General features: G+C 44.1%; 1 protein-coding gene across 3 annotated transcripts in view; it reads left to right on the forward strand.

Moving 5' to 3' along the window:
• The first annotated feature begins 6,419 nt into the window (after nucleotides 1–6,419).
• LOC137383968 (ras-related protein Rab-21-like) overlaps nucleotides 6,420–18,248 on the forward strand; it is a 52,415-nt gene continuing 40,586 nt past the window's right edge. For 2 of the 3 annotated variants that reach the window (XM_068057441.1, XM_068057442.1), the window contains exons 1-2: nucleotides 6,420–6,749; nucleotides 11,107–11,166. In XM_068057441.1, coding sequence (XP_067913542.1) covers nucleotides 6,618–6,749; nucleotides 11,107–11,166 — 192 coding nt within the window. In that variant the 5' untranslated portion in view covers nucleotides 6,420–6,617. The remainder of the gene's footprint in view (nucleotides 6,750–11,106; nucleotides 11,167–18,248) is intronic. The other variant, XM_068057440.1, reaches the window with a different exon arrangement.

Here is an 18,248-nt window from a genome sequence, read left to right on the forward strand (position 1 = left end):
AGTTGGGCAACAGTGGGCCTTCGGTTACTTCTGGTTTCCAGTTCCAGTCATGTTTATTGTACAACAGCTGGAGACTGTATCAGCTGGTAATTGACTCCATGACTGGAATTTTATGTTGGGCGGAAGGCCCTGCCCACCAACAAAAACAATTGGGGGTGTGCCCACCTCCGCTGGGCCGGGGGAGCCACGCCGGGACTTTACCATCCCCAGGCCCTTAAATGGCCTTGGCCAGGACTTCCACCTCACTGAGGCAGGAAGTCCCACCTAATGAAGCTGCTAGCCAATCAGCGGGTCGGGAGCTCTGAATCCCAGCAGCACCACCAGGAGCGGTGGCCACTGCTGGGACTGCAGCCCAGCTACGGCAGCAAGAAGGACGATGGCCCTGGAAACAAAGGTAAGTTTTTGGAGCCTCTCCGGGGACTATTGGCTGGGCCCCGGCGAGGTAAGGGGGGATCAGATGGGGGGGTGGGGAAGCTTTCATTCAGTGGGGGTGGTTGGGGCTTCGGGAGCAGCCCTCTATGGGGCACAGGGGACCCGATCAGGAGGACACCCCCCAGCCCACAAGGAGGCTGCCAGGTTTTACTTAACAGCATTCTGGGGACCTGAGCCACCCGCCCGCCACTAGTAAAATGCCAGCGGCCACAGGCGGAGGCCCTTAGGTGGCACTTAATTGGCCACTTAAGGGCCTTGATTGGCCTGGGGTGGGTGGACTGTTTTTTGCCGCCGCTGCCCCTCATAAAATTGCAGCAGGAGAAGGAAGGCTTTGGGAATGGCACCCCGCCCCCACCCACCCCCCCCATCTCCCATTTAATTTTATGCCCTCCCCCTCACCACCCTGCTCCTGTGAGGGGGCTGTAAAATTCTGGCTCATAGCTTGGGGATACAAGTTGTTGCAGAAGAATCGGATGTGTGAGTCAGAGGCAGCAACAAAGAGCTGTTTAAAAATGTGAATTCCATTTAAACAAAAAGCTCATGAAGTAGTAACAGAGAGGGTTGATGCTATGTATATGGGCTTTCAAAAGGCATTTGACAAAGGCTTGTTAGCAAAATTAAAGCCCATGGGATTAAAGAGACAGTGGCAGCATGGATATAAAATTGGCTAAGGGACAGAAAGCACAGAGTAGAGATGAAGAATTGTTTTCAGTCTGGAGGGCAGTATACAGTGGTATTCCCTGGGATTGGTATTAGGATCAGTTATTTTTGGATTTAGATTAATGGCCTGACTTGGGTACATATGGCATCACTTCAAAGTGATCGCAGAACTGAGTGCATCATTAATAAAGTTGGGAATTTTGTGCAAGTGGGAATTTGGTGCTGAGTGGAAAGGAGGTGCTGCTTTTTATTTTTTCCTTTTTACCTCCAATACCTGGTGAATTTTTAAGACTTATTTCTGTTAAGTTAATTAAGAAATAGAGGTATGGCCGGGCACCTCAGTCACATGGAATGCACATCCTGCTCCATCTGGGAACGCCGGCACACTTCTCGTGTCTGGGACAACTACATGTGCAGAAAGTGTCGTCAACTGGAGGAGCTCAAATTCCAGGTTTTGGAGTTTGAGCAGCAGCTAACAGCAGCAGTGCATATAGAGTCATAGAGTCATAGAGAGATACAGCACCGAAACAGGCCCTTCGGCCCACCGAGTCTGTGCCGACCATCAACCACCCATTTATACTAATCCTACATCAATCCCATATTCCCCACCACATCCTCACCTTCCCTCAATTCTCCTACCACCTACCTTCACTAGGGGCAATTTACAATGGCCAATTTACCTATCAACCTGCAAGTCTTTGACTGTGGGAGGAAACCGGAGCACCCGGCGGAAACCCACGCAGTCACAGGGAGAACTTGCAAACTCCGCATGTGAGGCTGAGACCTACAGCATGTTTCTGGAGGTGGTTACCCCACAATTCAAGAATGCATTGGCAAACAGGGAATGGCTAACCATCAGACTGTCAAGAAAGACCTGGCAGGCAGTTCAGGAGTCCCCTGCGTGCAGGTAGCTTAACTGTACGGGGGCAGGGGCGGGTGTGCATGAAGATTGGGAAAGCAATAGTGAGAGGGGATTCTATAGCCGGGTGGCAGACTGGTGTTTCGGCAGCTGTAGACTTTATTCCAGGATGATATGTTGCCTCCCTGCTGTCAGGGTCCAGGATGTCACTGAGCATCTGAAGAATGTTCTGAATAGGGCAGGTGAGCAGCCAGAGGTCATGGTCCATATAGGTACAAGTGACATAAGTAGAAAGAGGAATGAGGTCCTGCTGGCAGTTTTTAGGGATCTAGGAAAAAGATTAATAAGCAGGACCTCAAAGGTAGTAAGCTCCGGCTTGCCCCTGTTGCCACGTGCTAGCGAGTATAGAAATAGATGAATAGAGCAGCTGAATGTGTGGCTGGAAAGATGGTGCATGAATGAGGGCTTTAGATTCCTGGGACATTGGGCCTGGTTCTGGGGGAGGTGGAACCTGTACAGATGGTGAGAAAATAGTGTAGTGATAATATCACTGAAATAGTACCGACATATGAACATAGGAATTATGAGCAGGAGTAGGCCACTCGGCCCCTCGAGCCTGCTCCACCATTCAATAAGTTCATGGCTGAACTGATTACTCCACATTTCCAGCTACCCCTGATAACCTTTCACTCCCTTGCTTATCAAGAATCTATCTACCTCTGCCTTAAAATTATTCAAAGACTCTGCTTCCACCGTTTTTGAGGAAGAGAATTCCAAAGACTCACAACCCTCTGAGAGAAAAGATTTCTCCTCATCTCTGTCTTAAATGGGCGACCCCTTATTTTTAAACAGTGACCCCTAGTTCTAGATTCTCCCACAAGGGGAAACATCCTTTCCACATCCACCCTGTTAAGACCCCTCAGGATCTTATATGTTTCAATCAAGTAATTCAGCAACCCAGGCTAATGCTCTGGGGACATGGGTTCAAGTCCCACTACAGCAGCTGCTGGAATGTAAATTTATTTAATAAATTCAATTAATTAATAAAAATCTGGACTTGAAAGTTAGTCTCAGTAATAACGCCATGAAACTATCATCAATTGTTGTAAAAAGCCATCTGGTTCACTAATGCCCTTTACAGAAGGAAATCTACTGTGGACATCCCTGGCAAGGCCAGCATTTATTGCCCATCCCTAATTGCCCTTGAGAAGGTTTTAGTTTTAGTTTTAGAGATACAGCACTGAAACAGTGGTGGTGAGTTGCCTTCTTGAACTGCTGCAGTCCAAACTTTTCAACTTTTGTGTAGTTGTTTTGTACAACAATGGCTTGCTAGGCCATTTCAGAGTCAAAGAACAAAGAACAAAGAACAGTACAGAACAGGAACAGGCCATTCGGCCCTCCAAGCCTGCGCCGATCTTGATGCCTGCCGAAACTAATACCTTCTGCACTTCCGGGGCCCGTATCCCTCTATTCCCTTCCTATTCATATATTTGTCAAGATGTCTCTTAAACGTCGCTATCGTATCTGCTTCCACCACCTCCCCTGGCAGCAAGTTCCAGGCACTCACCACCCTCTGTGTAAAAAACTTGCCTCGCACATCCCCTCTAAACTTTGCCCCTCGCACCTTAAACCTATGTCCCCTAGTAACTGAGTTTTCCACCCTGGGAAAAAGCTTCTGACTATCCACTCTGTCCATGCTGCTCATAACTTTGCAAACCTCTATCATGTCGCCCCTCCACCTCCGTCGTTCCAGTGAAAACAATCCGAGTTTTTCCAACCTCTCCTCATAGCTAATGCCCTCCAGACCAGGCAACATCCTGGTAAACCTCCTCTGTACCCTCTCCAAAGCCTCCATGTCCTTCTGGTAGTGTGGCGACCAGAATTGCACACAATATTCTAAGTGTGGCCTAACTAAGGTTCTGTACAGCTGCAACATGACTTGCCAATTTTTATACTCTATGCCCCGACCGATGAAGGCAAGCATGCTGTTTGCCTTCTTGACTACCTTATCCACCTGCGTTGCCACTTTCAGTGACCTGTGGACCTGTACGCCCAGATCTCTCTGCCTGTCAATACTCCTAAGGGTTCTGCCATTCACTGTATACCTCCCACCTGCATTAGTCAACCACATTGCTGTGGGTGTGGAGTCGCATGTAGGCCAGACCAGGTAAGGATGGCAGATTTCCTTCCCTAAAGGCATTAATGATGTGTTTTTACAACAATTGATGGTAGTTTCATGGTCACCATTACTAAAATTAGATTTCAATTCCAGATTTAAAAAAAAAAAAATTGAATTTATATTCCAAAGGCTGCCATGGTGGGATTTAAACCCATGTCCCCAGAGTATTAGCCTGGGTCACTGGATTACTAGTCCAGTGGCAATACCACTGCACCACCATCTTAACCTGCCATCAGCAATCCTCAACACTCATGCCTAATGACCAGGTACTCCACCTCACCCTCACACAATAATGCAGTCTCACACCCAGCTCCCACTCCTTTTACATACCTGCAGCTATTCAGCTGTGGCAGGCATATCACCCCACAATAGAATGCCTGCAGAAATGCCCTTCCCCAACTTGGGGCACCACGCCGGCCACACTGAAAGTGGCAGAGGTGCTGTGCCCCCCCACTCACTGGAACCGATGCCACGGAGCTGAATTTCACACCCAGCGAGTTGCTATGACCTGAAGTGCACTGCCTGAAAGGCTGATGGAAGCAGATGCAATGGTAAGTTTGAAAAGAGAATTGGACAAATCTTTGAAGTAGGTAAACATGCAGGGCTATGAGGTAAGTGGGACTAATTGGATTCAGAGTTGGCATAGGCACAATGGGTCAAACAGCCTCCTTTTCTGTCATATGAAGCTCTATGCAACAACAGGATGGTTGAACATAAACTAGATGGATTTTAGTCTTTATTCATCTTCCGATTACTTTTTTAATTCATTCACAGGATGTGGGCATCACTGGCCAGCATTTATTGCTCATCCTGAAGAAGCTTTCCTTGAGAAGGTGGGATACCTACTTGAATACAACTTGCCAGGCTATTCAAGGGGCCGTCAGGAATTAATCACATTGCAATGAGTGGAGATACTGTATGGCTAGGCAGCATCTGTGGAAAGAGAAGCAGAGTTAACGTTTCGGGTCAGTGACCCTTCTTCGGAACTAGCAAATATTAGAAATGTCAAAGGTTATAAGCAAGTGAGGCGGGGGTGGGGCAAGAGATAACAAAGGAGAAGGTGTAGATTGGACAAGGCCACATAGCTGACCAAAAGGTCATGGAGCAAAGGCAAACAATATGTTAAATTGTGTGTTGAAAGACAAAGCATTAGTACAGATAGGGTGTTAACGGACTGAATATTGAACAACAGCAAGTACAAACATGAAAAAAACAGTGGGTAAGCAAACTGAACAAACTAAGATGAAATTAAATAAACAAAAAAAAATGGTAAAAAATGTAAAAAAGAAAAAATAACTAAAAATAAAAATAAAATGGGGGGCCCGTCATGCTCTGAAATTATTGAACTCAATGTTCAGTCCGGCAGGCTGCAGTGTGCCTACTCGGTAAATGAGATGCTGTTCCTCGAGCTTGCGTTGATGTTCACTGGAACACTGCAGCAAGCCCAGGATAGAGATGTGAGCATGAGAGCAGGGGGGAGTGTTGAAATGGCAAGCAACCGGAAGCTCAGGGTCCTGCTTGCGGACTGAGCGGAGGTGTTCCGCAAAGCGGTCACCCAGTCTGCGTTTGGTCTCCCCAATGTAGAGGAGACCACATTGTGAGCAGCGAATACAGTATACTACATTGAAAGAATGTTAACACCCCATCTGTACTAATGCTTTGTCTTTCAACACACCGTTAACATATTGTTTGCCTTTGCTCCATGACCTTTTGGTCAGCTATGTGGCCTTGTCCTATCCACACCTTCTCCTTTGTTATCTCTTGCCCCACCCCCGGCTCACTTGCTTATAACCTTTGACATTTCTAATATTTGCTGGTTCCGAAGGTCACTGACCCGAAACGTTAACTCTGCTTCTCTTTCCACAGATGCTGCCAGACCTGCTGAGTGGTTCCAGCATTTCTTGTTTTTATTTCATATTTCCAGCATCCGCAGTATTTTGCTTTTATATTACTGTATGGGTAGGCTGGTTAAGAACAGCAGATTTCTTTCCCTGGATCCAGAGGGGCTTTTATGGCAATCCGGTAGTTTCATGATCATCATTACTAATACTCGCGTTTAATTCCAGATTTATTGAACTAAATTTTGATGGGATTTGAACTCATATTTCTGAAGCATTTGGCTTATTAAACCCAGTAACATAACTGCTCTGCTACCATACCACAGAAACTGTTATGTGGAATCAAAACTGCTCCTTCCAAGCAGACCTTCTTTGCTCGTTTGACTGACCACTTTCCAGTCTCCTCCCTCTGCCCCATGTGATATGGATTGTCAGAGCTGGGGAAGGGGGGTGTGGTACTGCCGCATTTATTGCCCACTCTGCACATCAGCTGATTGCAACCTCCGCTTGGGAAAGAGGAGGGCGCCATCTTAAAATGTTCTGTTGCAATTCATCTACCGCCAGCTAAAAATCCCAGGTTACTCGCAAACCTTCCCCCTCCCGCTCTGATGAGATTTCCTCCTGCATAGTCAGTGTTTCTGCTATTATTATGGCGGTAGCCGCTGGCAACAGCTATTACTTCAAAGTAGTGCTACTGGGGGAAGGCTGCGTGGGCAAAACCTCCCTGGTGCTGAGATATTGTGAGAATAAATTTAGCGACAAGCATATTACAACGTTACAGGTGAGTGGGGCTTAGGAAAGCAGTGTTAATTATAAGGTAACAGCCTGAGTCTGCATCTTCTGGCCTGATACTGACTCGATACATTGACTGGATACAGTGTCGACCCGATACATTGTTGCGGTAGAAAGTGACAAGGATGAAATTGATTTTACCTTTGGAAATAAAACTCGCATGTTTTCGGGGAAAAGCCTTGGAGAAACTTGCAGTAATTCTGTTTTAAACGGTTTTTTTTGGTAAATGGTTTATTTTTGGTGGTTACTGAACTGATTTCCTGTTTTGCGGAAACTTTTAACAGGTCTTGTCCTTTTTGAAATATTTCGGAGTCTTGTGTTTCACTACAGTTTTAAGAGGGCTTAAGCGTAGACTTGCTGACCCCACTAGTCTACTCTAACCGTAGCACAAATAACATCCCAATGACAACTCCATGTATTAGTTGATTTATATGTACTGCTGTTGCTTTACATCACAGGGAGGGGAATAAATAATGGAGTGATTTTTTAATTCGACTTTGACATGCCACACTAAAATTCACATCCTGGAGGTTCGCTGCACAGATGATGATGATTCACTTGAGTTTTTCTGCAATTGTAAACATTCAGTTGTCTACCCGCTCTGAACTCCTGGAAACCAAGTTTCCTACTTGTGTTGTATCGCTTTCGCCTCCCTTTCAGGCTCGATTAGAAGCACTGAGAGAAAACCAAATAAATATCTTGAGTTGTGTACCCTTTTTAAGGGGGTCAAGCAAGGACCTTGCAAATAATGTCAATTACTACTGTAACTAAAACGTGCGTGGAACTGAGGTAGTGAATAATTGATATCTCGGGCATAATAGACAAGGCTGTAATTTAATGTGGCTTCGAGTTTCAGTGATAAACTGCTCATCTTTGCTGATGTTTTTGCAGCAATTTCAAGACTTGGATCTGTTTTATTCCCTAATCTTTTTCTTAATGGACTTCCCTTTAAAACGTGGCTTTTAAGATTAGTTCCAGTTGTTTACTGATTAAGAATGTCTGCCATTGGTTTTTGCACGTTCCGGAAAAGGAGAAATCATTATTCTGTGAATTTTAGGTTTCTTGTTTATAAACTATGGATAATGTCACTGCCAATGAGGCGTGTGTGTGATAAGAATTCTTAGAATTTGCTAAGGAATGAAACTTGTGCCAAGTAAACCAACCCTGTTGGATCTCTTACTGTTACAAGCCTTTTAAAATTGCTGGTCATTATGAATCTTGTCTGAAGCTCCAGGCCCAAGGATGTGCATGGAGTTTCAAAACATTAAAGAATCTAAAGGGATTTTAAATGTTAGTCCAGACTTGAGGTGAGTTTCCACATACCTGAAATGGCTTACTGTGGCACCAGATCTTTGAAGAAAGTGCTAGTGTGTTTCTATCCTGGGACTGTCTTTGGGGTCTTGTTTTCCTAACATAGTGTAAATAATAGAGTTGGGGAGGAGCCAGCACTGAATGCTTCCAATAAATTGTTTCATGCACTTAAGTTTTTTTTTGTTAACCCCTCAGCACCAAGCTCTCCATTCCTTTTGAATGGAATAGGAAGCCACCGGTTGGTTTTGAACTGAGTAGTTAGGCTGGACAGTAATCTTTTTGTGAACTTTAATTCAAATATCAGAAGCCCAGCTTTCCAATGACCGACGAGGCACAGTGGCAGGTACCATGTCTTGTGTAAGCCAAGGGAGTCAAGTGTGGGACTTGTGCAGTATCAAAGGGAATAGAATTGCACAACTCCAATGAAGGCTCAAAATAGAGGATTTGATCACTAACCACTCTATGCAACTAGTAGTGCAAGAGTCTACATGTAGGATGGTTCCAACAACTTTGGTACAGCTTATTTGAGGAACACCAGCTCCAACTGTAACAGTGCACTGATTCAATGGGTGAAGGAAATAAATGGGGAGTGATCAGTAAGATGGGCTTAAAGCCAATGCAGAGAGAGGCCATTTGGCCTCCAGCTGTGTTAAATTCCTTTTGTTTCTATGAAATGAAGACCAAAGTGTCAGCCAGTGCTCAGTTGGTAGCACTTCCTACATTGCAACAGTGACTGCACTTCAAATAGTACTTCATTGGCTGTAAAGCCCTTTAGGTGGTTGTGAAAGGTGCTATATAAATACAAGTGTTTGTTAAAATATCCATGAAAAAGTGGAGAAATGTAGGAAATGGCATGACTGAGGGAAAGGAGGGGTCTCCAAGAAGTAGTAGTATAGATAAAGGACAGGTTCACTTTAAAAATTATTTCAAGTGGGTTTGGAGGTGTATGCTGTTCCTGGTGGTTAACACCACCCTCTTTTAGTTTGTTCTTTTATGGCCTGGTGAGCAGTATTGTCTGTGGAAGTCTGGTTCTGACCAATACTTGCAGTAGAAAATCCCTGGCAGAAAACAGTAATTCACTTGTGTGTTAGCACAGTCACGTACACGACACTATTGTTTTAACATGCCATAATATTTAAACATTCATGTAGATACTTGAATAAGAATTTACAGCATAGAAAGGGTCATGTGGCCCAACTTGTCCATGCTGCTATTTATACTCCACAACCTCCTCCACCCCTCTTCATCAAATCCAATCAACACATATTTTTCTATTCCTTAACTCCTCATGTTTATCTAGCCACTTCCTTGTCATGAGTTCCACATGCTAATCAATCTCTGGGTAGAGAAGTTCCTCCTGAATTCCCTATTGTAGTTATATCTTGTATTTGTGGCCAGTGCTTCCCCACCCCTGTTTTGTGTGCTACCCAGTCTGGGGACACTGGTTCATATCCCATTGGGGACATGAGTTCAAATCCCACCACGGCAGCAAGTGGAATTTAAATTCAATTAATAAAGAAGAAAATCAGGAATTGAAAGCTATTCTCAATAATGGTGACCATGAAACTATCATTGTCGTAAACCCCATCTAGTTCACAAATGTCTTTTTTTAGGGAAGGAAATCTGACCTTGCCTGGTCTGGCCTACATGTGACTCCAGACCCACAGCAATGTGGTTGATTTTAACTGCCCTCTGAAAGCAACTCAGTTGTACAAAACCACTACACAAAAGTTGAATGGACTGCAGTGGTTCAAGAAGGCAGCTCACCACCACCACCTTCTCAAGGGCAATTACAGATGGGTAACAAATGCTGGCCTTGCCAGTGATCACATCCCAGGAATGAATTTAAAAAAAAAAAAAAACTTGTCTGAGGGAGAAAAACGTGAACCAGTCTTGGATGTGATCTGTTAAAATGTGGTTGTTTTCTTTCAGAAGCTGTCTGACTTACTCTTTCTGTGTGTGCGATTTTGCTATAAAGCATCACCGGCAAAAGTTACATTTTGGAATCCTTGGGATCCAATCTTTGTTCATATTCCTTATCTTAGTGCTTGGTAATTCCTGTATTCAAGTGGAAACATTAAATGAAACACTCCTGAGAAACTCCAAAATCTCCAAGTCCAGGACACTCAGTTTAAATTGTGATTCCTAGACCTTTTAACTTCTCTTCTGTTTCATCAGTGGAAATTTCTTCCCATCAGTTTTGTCCCAAACACACATCTCCTTGCTATAACTTGGCTTCATACTGCTCCCTGAAGCTGTCTGTAGCTGCACATACCATAGTTTGTTTAAAATGTTGATGACACCAAGGGTATGTACAATTGAAAATAGAGAATGGATTACCCTAGTTTAAGAAATTGGGAGGTTCCTTTTATGGAACAAAAATTGTTTTTCATGACCTATGTCAGCTGGCCATTTTAGACAATTTTTTTACAACTTTATATAGCCCCTTTAACGTAATAAAACATCCCAAAATCAAGTACAACACCGAGCCACAAAAGGAGATGTTGGGTCAAATGACCAAAAGCTTGGTCAAAGAGGTTTAAAGGAGGAAAGCGGGGTGGAGAGGTGCAGGGAGAGTATTTCAGAGCTTGGGGCCTAGGCAACTGAAGGCACGGCCGCCAATGGTGGAGCAATTAAAATTGGGGATGCACAAGAGGCCTGAATTAGAGGAGCGCAGATATCTCGGAGGGTTGTGGGGCTGGAGGAGATCAGAGTTGGGGAAGGACGAGGCCATAGAGGGATTTGAAAACAAGGATGAGATTTTTAAAGTCAAGATGTTGCTTGACCAGGTGCCAATGTAGGTCAGCGAGCACAGGGGTGATAAGGGAATGAGGCTTGGTGTGAGTTAAGACACTGGCAGCAGAGTTTTAAATGACCTCAAGTTTATGGAGTAGAATTAGTGTAATGCATGAAGTAGCCATTATGATGGCTTTGGGTTTTTCAATGGAAAGGAAGCTAGATATTAGCGCGCTGGCATTTGCAAGGACAGTTATACTGCCATGACCCTGCTATTAAAATACTTTTCTCATTTTTAGGCCTCATTCTTGACGAAGAAATTAAATATCAGTGGAAAGCGAGTGAGTCTTGCGATATGGGTGAGTAACTGACCTTGCTGTGAGACCTCTTTTTGTTTTTGCTATCGTTGACTTTGTGATGGTATAATAGGATATTGATAAGATGCTGTCACAGTCGTGTGTTGGACAACACTGTGCATACAATTTTGAGGTGACCACAGCTCGCTGAAGCCATTCTCGGGTTGCAATTTCGATATCCTCTTCATCCATTTTGGTGATGAGCTGGCCAAATGGTTAAAGCCATGGGTTACTGGCACAGATTGTAATCCCATTCTTATCTATGGGTCAGTACTGAATGTTGCTTTTGAGTGTTGCATCCCTTTGGGTAAATCAGCCGAGCTAAACCATTTCTGTTGTGCGTTTATTGATGCTTGTTAGCTTTTTTTTTTCTAAATGAACCTTTTGGCTGAGGAACTGATGTGAAGAGAAACAAACATAGGCTGAGAGTATCTGGAAAAATAAATACCAATCCACATGCAAACAGATGTTTTGTGTTTTTGGACTCTGAAAAGTTGGTAATTGTATTACGTTGGGAATTTTCTGAATGAAGGTTGCCCTTGGATTTGTACAGCTTGCTTCCTGGCCAGATTCTTGTCAGCCCAACACACAACTTTAACTTTGTGGTCAGTGGGGTGATTCCAGAAGGGAAGACAAGAGGGCCTTGGTATTCCTGTTCAAAAATAAAAATAGGATGGAGGTGAAGAGGCACCCAATTAAAAGAAATTAATTTTCAATTGTAGTGGGAGATCTGCACTGTTCGGATATCCTCACCAGCAGAACAGTGATCAGTGAATGAGGCATGTGGATTTTCTCATACCTTAACAATCCTTCTGATGCCTCTCTTTGTTCAGTTTACCTGCTAATTCTGTTCGTACAGCATAATTGAGGAATAAGCTGTCCAAAAACTGGTTCAACTGAGACTGATTTTTAAATACAATGAACTCATTCCTTTTTTCATATGGTTCTGAGCAGTCACGTGTCTTGTACGTTGACATATATGCTACAAGTGATGTGGAACGGGACAGAGTTAAGAACAAAGCAGTCTTTAATAACTGAGTCATGGTTGAGTGACAGTGTAATAGCTCGGTGGCTGAAAGTGGAGCAGAGTGTCCGTCATACAGAGTACATAAACATGCTGCTTTTATAGTGCATTGCTGCTTTTACTCTTGTTTGAATGCTTAATGGGTTAATAGTTTTTAAGCAGTGGCACCAGCTGACTGTCAGTGAGCAGGTCAGAAGCTGGGAATTAAGTGATGAGTGACTCAACTCTTGACTCCCCAGTACCCTTCCACCTCAAGTCAGGAGTGTGATGGAATACTGTCCACTTGCTTGGGTGAGGGCAGCTCCAACAACACTAAAGAAGCTCAACAAATTCTAGGACAATATTAAGGGATTTCAACTTCCCCCAATATCAACAGGGATAGTCTTAGTGCAAAAGGCTTTAAGGGGGTGGAATTCTTAAAATGCATACAGGAGAGCTTTTTGAGCCAGTATGTATATAGTCCTACAAGAGAAGGGGCAGTACTGGACCTAATCCTAGGGAATGAAGCCAGACAAGTGGTAGAAGTGTCAGTAGGGGAACATTTTTGGGGATAGTGACCATAACTCTAAGATATAAGGTAGATATGGAAAAGGACAAAGATGGACCGGAAATAAAGGTACTGAATTGGGGGAAGGTTGATTTGAATATGATAAAACAGGATCTGGCCAAAGTGGACTGGGAACAGCTACTTGTAGGAAAGTCGACATCAGATCAGTGGGAGTCATTCAAAGAGGAAATAGTGAGAGATCAGAGCCAATGTGTACCTGTTAAGGTGAAGGGTAGGACCATCAAGTCCAGTAAATCCTGGGTATCAAGGGATATAGAGGATTGGATCAGTTTTTTTTAAAAAAAAGAGGCTTATGGCAGATTCGGAGCACTGTAAATAGTGGAGGCACTACAGGAATATAGAAAGTGTAGGGGGCACTTAAAGTAATTAGAGTGAAGAGGGGACATGAAAAAACACTGGCGGGCAAGATAAAGGAAAATCCTAAGGCATTTTTATGTATATTAAGGGCAAGGGACGGGCAATAAATGCTGGCCTGGTCAGTGACACCCACATCCCATGAATGAATTTAAAAAAAAAAGAGGGGATAAGTAGGGCCCATTAGGGACCAAAGTGGCAATCTGTGTGGAGCCGGAGGACATAAGTGAGGTTTTAAATGATTATTTTTCATCTGTGTTCGCTATGGAGAAGGATGATGTAGGTGTAGAGATCAGGGAGGGGGATTGTGATATACTTGAACAAATTAGCATTGAAAAGGAGGAAGTTTTAGTGGGCTTAAAAGTGGATAAATCCCCAGGCCCAGATGAGATGTACCCCAGGCTGTTATGAGGCAAGGGAGGAGATTGCAGGGGTTCTGACACAATTTCAAATCCTTTCTGGCCACAGGAGAGGTATCAGAGGATTGGAGGACAGCCAATGTGGTACCATTATTCAAGAAGGGTAGCGGGGATAAACCAGGTAATTACAGGCTGGTGAGTCTAACATCAGTGGTTGGGAAACTGTTGGAAAAAATTCTGAGGGGCAGGATTAATCTCCACTTGGAGAGGCAGGGATTAATCAGGGATAGTCAGCATGGCTTTGTCAAGGGGAGATCGTGTCTGACTAACTTGATTGAATTTTTTGAGGTAGTGACTAGATGTGTAGATGAGGGTAAAGCAGTTGATGTATATATGGACTTCAGTAAGGCTTTTGATAAGGTCCCACATGGGAGATTGGTTAAGAAAGGTAAGAGCCTATGGGATCCAAGGCAATTTGGCAAATTGGATCCAAAATTGGCTTAGTGGCAGGAGGCAGAGGGTAATGGTCGAGGGTTGTTTTTGCAAGTGGAAGCCTGTGACCAGTGGTGTACCACAGGGATCGGTGCTGGGACCCTTGCTGTTTGTAGTGTACGTTAATGATTTAGATGTGAATATAGGAGGTATGATCAATAAGTTTGCAGATGACATGAAAGTTGGTGGTGGCATAAATAGTGAGGAGGAAAGCCTTAGATTACAGGACAATATAGATGGGCTGGTAAGATGGGCAGAGCAGTGGCAAGTGGAATTTAATCCTGAGAAGTGTGAGGTGATGCATTTTGGGAGGACTAACCAGGCAGGGAAATATACAATGGATGGTAGGACCCTAGGAAGTTCAGAGGGCCCTTGGGTTGCTTGTCATTAGATCATCAAAGGCAGCAGCACAAGTAGATAAGGTGGTTAGGAAGGCAGATGGAATACTTGCCTTTATTAGCCAAGGCATAGAATGTAAGAGCAGGGAGGTTATGACTGAGCTGTATAAAACGCTAGTTAGGCCACAGCTGGAGTACTGTGTACAGTTCTGGGCACCATGTGGATGTGATTGCACTGGAGAGGGTGCAGAGGAGATTCATCAGGATGTTGCCTGGGCTGGAGCATTTCAGCTATGAAGAGAGACAGAGATGGCTTTGGGGAGATATGATTGAGGTATACAAAATTATGAGGGGCGTTGATAGGTTCGACGTGAAGGAACTTTTACCCTTAGCGGAGGGGTCAATGTCCAGGGGGCTTGGATTTAAGGTGAGGGGCAGGAGGTTTAGAGGAGATTTGAGGAAAAAAGTTTTTCACCCAGAAGGTGGTTGGAATCTGGAACGCACTGCCTGAAGAGGTGGTAGAGACAGGAACCCTCAACATTTAACAAGTATTTAGATGAGCACTTGAAATGCCATAGCATACAAGGCTACGGGCCAACTGCTGGAAAATGGGATTGGGACAGTTAGGTGCTTGATGGCCAGCACAGACACGATGGGCCGAAGGGCCTGTTTCTGTGCTGTATAACTCTGACTATATGACAAAGCAGCCCACTTGATCGGCACCCCATTCAACACCTTAAACATACATCCCCTCCAGCACCGGCACACGGGGTCTGCAAGATGAACTACAGCAACTTACTGAGGCTTCTTCTCTCAAACCCATAACCTCTACCATCTAGAAGTGTTACGATCCAGTTGGAGATAAGTAACCTTTTTTTAAAAAGAAAATCGAACTCTCATATTACTGAGAATTATGCCATAAGATTTCGTGTTTTAAACAGAACTTTACTGTACTGTTAAAGCAAGCACTACTAACAACCGTGTAATCACTTTTTTATATTTTAAAGCCAAAATTTCGACCAAATGTGAAGTATTATACTTTAAACTTAAAATCTCAACTGACTACTCCTCGTTTGATTGTTACTTTCACCCAAGAGGTCCCCTATGCGTTACATGATCTTGGAGGTTCATTCACTTCTGGGATCAATTCAAAGCATGCCACAAGTCTTCGGAATTCACTTTGATTTTCCTTCGTTTCTCAGCTATCTTCCAAGGTGAGATTTATTGGGGATTCTCCCTCTAGCATTCAGCTAGGTGAATTCTCCAACGCCTCACAAATTTGGGTTTCCCCAGTCTGAGCATGGGCTTCACTCAAATCAGAAACCTCCCTGGTTCCTGATAGCTCTTTGCGACTGGTGCTTCCAACACCAACTGGCTTTCTGTGAGCAAAACAGAGATAAAGAACCAGACCAAAAGGTATTTCCCTGCATAATCTGTCTCCAAAGCAATGTGCTACAGCTAGGATATCCCAGATAGAAATTTAAGCTAATTAATTCCAACTTCAAAACATCCCTTTTATTCACGTGGGTATCCAAAATAATTTATACTGCCAACAAATACAGAGCAATTCTCTTCAGACTAAGTGACTTCAGTGCCCCAACTAAACAAGACCACCTGCTGTTTTATGACTCCCATACCTCTACCTTTGAGTACACATGGAAAGATATTTGAAATGTCGATCTTTTGGGTGGTCTGCAATCATTTGAATTCCATCTGCATCTACCAATCTAATTTCCCCAAGACTAAAAGTGACCTTTTTTTAAAAAAAAAATACAAACCATGCACTGGATGATCATAACAAGGACAAAGGGCAGCAAACATATGGAAATGCCACCATTTGCAAATTCCCCTCCAAATCTCTCTCTATCTTGATTTGGAACTATATTGTGTTCCTTTGATGTCACTGGGTCAATGTTCTGGAACTCCCTCCCTCACACCACTGTGGGTGTACCTACTGTATGGACTGCAGCGGTTCAAGGAGGTGCCCCACCTCCATCACCTTGGGCAATTGGGGATGGGCAATAAATGATGGCCTTGCCAGCAATGCCGACATCCCATGAAAGGTCCAATTTATCAGAAATGGGTAATGACTAGCTGTAAACTGAATATTTTACATTTTATGAAAAAAAAACACTGAAGAATCAATCTAGACTGGTAAAGCTCCAGTGATTGAAATTTGTTGCACTGAAGCATGGATAGTTAATGAAATTCGAGCCATACTAAAATGCTACAAAAATTTGTGATAGCATAAACTGATGCAAAGTTGTGACTCTTAAAACTGTATCGCAGTTAGTAGAAATAAAAACAGAAAATGCTGTAAATACTCAGGACTGGCAGCATCTTTGGAGAGAGAAACCATTAATGTTTCAGGTCAGTGACCTTTTCATAGCTCGGACAAATTTAAAAATGTAATGGGTTTTGAGCAAGTGTAAGGGGGGAGGGTTAGAAGAATAATAAAAGGGAAGCTCTGATAGGGTGAAGGGCAGAAGAGGCTAACGAACAAAAGGTTTCATGTTGCAAGGTCTAAGGCGCTCATAATAGGACAAGTTAAGAAACAAAAGCTGTCTGCAGAGGAGCTGTGAATGGAAGGATCCCTGAATAGCTGCTTTCCAAAAGGAAATGAGAGAAACAAGAGAAAAATGAAGCAAAATGTGGTAAGAGGTTGTGATCTCAAGTTGTTGAATTCAATGAGTCCAGAAGGCTGTCAAATGCCCAATTAGTAGATGCGGTGGTGTTCCTCGAGCTAGCATTGAGCTTCGCTGGAACACTAGCAGGCCACGGATGGAAAGATCAGAGTGGAAGCAAGGTAGAGAACTAAAATGACAGATTTCGGGAAGTTCAGGGTTATGCTTGCCGATTAACTGGACGTGTTCTGCAAAGCGGTCACCCAGTCTGATTGGTCTCCCCAGTGTAGAGGAGACCACGTTGTGAGCAGCAAATACAGTACCAGTAAATCCCTGTTTCACCTTGGAGGGGTTTTTGGGGTGTTGGTGAGAAGGGAAGAGGTAGAAGGCCAGGAATTGTATCTCCTGCGCTTGCATGGAAAGGTGCTAGAGGAAATGGAGGGGGTGTTGGGGGTGATTGAGAAACGGACCAGGGTGTCATGGCCAGAAAGGTCCCTTTTGGAATGCTGCAAGGGGAGGGGAAGTGACTGAAATGGCAGAGGATGATCTGTTGAATATGGAGGTTCATTGGGTGGAAGGTGAGGACAAGGGGAACCCCAGTGTGCTCTGGGAGGGAGGGGAAGGATTAAGTAGAAGTGAGAAATTAAACCGATACGATTGAGGGCCCTGCCACGGTGGAGGGGAATCCTCAGTTGAGGATAAAGGAAGACGTATTGGAAGCACTAGCATGGAAGGTTGCATAGTCCGAACAGATGGGAGAATGGAGTAGAGTCCTTGCAGGAAACTGGGTGTGAATAAGTGTACTTGAAGTAGCTGTGGGGGGTCAGTGGACTTAGTAAGTATCTCCAGAAATGGATACAGAAAAGTTGAGGAAGGGAAGAGTTGAAGATAGACCATGCGAAGGCAACAGAAGGGTGGAAACTGGAAGCATAGTTTGTGAAATTTTCCATTTTACGGCAGCAGCAGGAGATGGCAGTTTCCAATGTATTGGGAAGAAAAGGTGAGGGAGGGGGGCCTGAGTAGGACTGGAATAAAAATTTGTTTTGCATATCCCACAAAAGGCATAGCTAGGACCCACATGGGTACTCATAGCAACACCTTTTTTATTTGGAGGAAGTGAGTGGAGTTGAAGGAGAAGTTTTCAACATGAGAACAAGTTCAGCCAGGTGGAGGAGGGTGGTGGTTGATGGGGACTGGTTGGGCCTCTGTTCAAGAAAGAAAGCGGAGAGACCTTGGGCCATTCTGGTGAAGTATGAAGGTGAAGAGATGGCTAGGGCCAGGAAACAGGATGTTGTTGAAGTGACAGGGCATTGGAAGAGTCATTGG

The sequence above is a fragment of the Heterodontus francisci genome, chromosome 25 (genome assembly GCF_036365525.1).
Source record: "Heterodontus francisci isolate sHetFra1 chromosome 25, sHetFra1.hap1, whole genome shotgun sequence".
Classification (NCBI taxonomy): domain Eukaryota; kingdom Metazoa; phylum Chordata; class Chondrichthyes; order Heterodontiformes; family Heterodontidae; genus Heterodontus; species Heterodontus francisci.